Consider the following 2,909-nt stretch of genomic DNA (forward strand, 5'->3'; position numbering starts at 1 on the left):
GTCCAGTTTACAAATGTGTAAATGTCCCAGCATGTACTGAGCCGTCTCTTTGTGTTTTTCAGCAACATTCCCAGGCACAGAGGAGAAAAGAATCCGAAAGAAGAGAACCCTGCACGGCGACGACGGCTCTGGAGCCAAGGCGTCCGTCCCTACTGAAGCTGATGAGAAGCCTACCAAGGTAGGGTCAACCCAAGATGAACCAGATGAGAAGGAAGCAAGTGGAGACGGGAAGACTTCGGTGTTTGCTGCAGCCATGCAGGCTGAATCAAGCGGTGACTCTAGTGGCGACGGTTTCTTCAGTGCAGAAAACGCTGCCATACAAGCTGAATCAAGCGGTGACTCTAGTGGCGACGGTTTCATGACTGTAGAAACCGGCGCCATACAGGCTGAGTCAAGCGGTGACTCTAGTGGTGACGGTTTCTTCAGTGCAGACGCCGGTGCCATGCAGGCTGATCCGGAATCAAGCGGTGACTCTAGTGGCGACGGGGAGCAGGAACCTACCATGAAAGGAGGAGGACATCACGACTCCTATCCCGACACTTACACTAGCACGACCGACCACGAAATCGAAGGACCCCGTAAGGCCAACGGCCCTGCAAAGAAAGACGGCCATGGTCAGGAGAGCTACCACCAAAAAGAGTTACCACAGTGACATGGCCGAAACGCTGACCCAGAAGACTACATCACCTCAACCAAGCGCGACACCCAGGGGTGACCATGAAGGCACCGGTTATCAAGAGAACAACATCCGTGACCACACGGGTCGGGATGACAACCCAAGCTCTGACCAGGTCCAGTTGTAGATATCTCTTGAAGTAGTTACTAGTAAGACACTAATGTCTTTCGTCTCTTGGAAAATATTGCATAAGATAAAACATGTTAAGTTTGAAAGAGCACAAGTATTCAAAAGTCCCAATGTTGTATTGATGATGTAAAGTATTGGAAAAATGTAAGTAAGACGCAAAGTCGTGGTGTAGTCAGGAGGTTCTTTTCTAACCTCCTGGGTATAGATAGTGTTGTTTTGAGAAGCTGTTCATGACATTTCTACTTTCCCGCGATCTATTCACAGATTGTGTTAGGATTTATAATAGTCTAATGCGATACAATAGCGTAGAGCCAACTTTGAAATAGTTAACGACTAGGTTGTTCAAGGAAAAAACAATGAGGTAGAATTCTAAGATTGTTTTGAGACGCTTGAAGAAAAAAAATCAGTCTGTTGCCTCGAATTTCTGGAATGTAAGAATAGATCTCTTGTTCTAAATTTTCGTTACAACAAGGTTGCAATCAAACTGAAAAAAATTAGCAGAGTTTGACAGTAGGTTATACGGCTTTCTGCTGCAAAAATGTTTGTATTTAGTGCCGATTAGTTCATTGAGGTTGCGTCTAGGCGTTCAAGGAATTTCAATTAAAGTACATTTTTCAGTTCAAATCTGTTGCGTTAAGTCTGATTTTTAAGTGAATGAATCTAGGGGTAATCTGACAGGTAACAGTCGTTCACATGCGGTGACTAGGGGGAATATACTGTATATGGAGCGTGGTGCAAAATCTAACGTACCCATACGCGCGCTGTCCTTGGTGCTGAACAGGCTTCTTAGCGGTAAAAGACGTAATATTCCTAAAGCCACGCCCCATCAGAAACGACCTATAACAACTTGAATACTAGTTCCTCCGTCAAAATCAGCGGGCACGCCCGTTGATGATCACATGACCAAATCAAACTCTCTTTTTGGCTTGATCGCTAGTTCTGACGGACAGCCAGAAACGACGTGTCCTTGACCTAAGTGTTGAGTGAGTACCTAACCCCCTAAAGAGCATGCCTATATTTCCGTAAGGTTTGGCAAGCTTTTACCCTTTCAGATAGTCCCTGTAATTCATGGACGCTCTAAAAGTAGCGCGCGTATGTGATTTTCACCATACTGTGTGTTCAACATTGTGCGGATGGCGTTCAGCACCAAGGACAGGCACCGTTTCCACGGAGTCTTGGTGCGCTGATTAGATTAGCAGATTTCGGCTACTGCACGTTCGTTGCCAATACTTGTTGCGCTGACGCTACCTGTGTGTAATTTTGACACAGACTAGTCCGAAATGGTGGAAAGAGAACCGTTATTTTTTAGGGGATTGACTCTTGGTGGTAAAGTAGTTGTGATCACCACGGTAGAAATTAGACCGGCTGTTGTGCACAGCTGTGTAACAATCAGACGCATGTGGCATAATCCACTCAGTCTGTGTCTGGTGGTGTCACGCGGGGAAGAGTAGGAAATCTTTTCAACGTCTTGGTAAATTTTCAGCCTCTGGTTCGAAAACCATTCATCCTAACGTGTAGAACAAACCTTCGGGGATGTTTCCACGGCGGAGTTGTGCCGTTTTCTGGAGTTTTGACGACAAAAATGTGCATTTCCCGAACTGGTGGATGTTTGGAGAAGAGAACAAAATGGCGTCCGTTAGAAGGAGGACAGCTAGCGTGGCTGGGGGGAGGGCAGAGTTTTCTCAAGGTAAGACAAGAAACCATGTTGTCGAATTGGTTTCCTACTTACTGTAACAGCACGTTGCGGTATATTCGTGGTAAATTTGTGTGATTTTGAGAACACAGCGCGCTAATTTCTAGTTTTTGGTCGTTTTTTTAAACATGTCGCTGTTTTCTTCACTCTTTCACGTCTTCTCTCGGAATGTCGTAGTTACAAATGTCAACTAATTATTGCTGCTGCTTTTCGTGTTAAATTTTGAACAGAAAAAATGGACGTTACTAGCTTTCTGTATACATGTACTTGGTCTAAGATTTGTCCCCCTTGTCTGTGAAACAGAGGAAAAATGGGTAGAATATTTGTGGGACTTTTCCCCATGGAAAACACCAGAATGTGCCTGTTGAAATGTTCAAAGCTAGTTTGAAACAGTACTCTTTAGTTGGCCAG

General features: G+C 45.0%; 1 protein-coding gene across 1 annotated transcript in view; it reads left to right on the forward strand.

Moving 5' to 3' along the window:
* Nucleotides 1-1,383, forward strand: part of LOC109478209 (dentin sialophosphoprotein-like) — a 6,365-nt gene extending 4,982 nt beyond the window's left edge. Inside the window, exon 6 of the mRNA XM_019779665.1 lies at nucleotides 63-1,383. Within this exon, the coding sequence (XP_019635224.1) occupies nucleotides 63-652 (590 nt within the window). The 3' untranslated portion in view covers nucleotides 653-1,383. The remainder of the gene's footprint in view (nucleotides 1-62) is intronic.
* The last annotated feature ends 1,526 nt before the right edge of the window (nucleotides 1,384-2,909 follow it).

This window comes from Branchiostoma belcheri, unplaced genomic scaffold (genome assembly GCF_001625305.1).
Source record: "Branchiostoma belcheri isolate BF01 breed outbred unplaced genomic scaffold, Haploidv18h27 scaffold43, whole genome shotgun sequence".
Taxonomy (NCBI): Eukaryota; Metazoa; Chordata; class Leptocardii; order Amphioxiformes; family Branchiostomatidae; genus Branchiostoma; species Branchiostoma belcheri.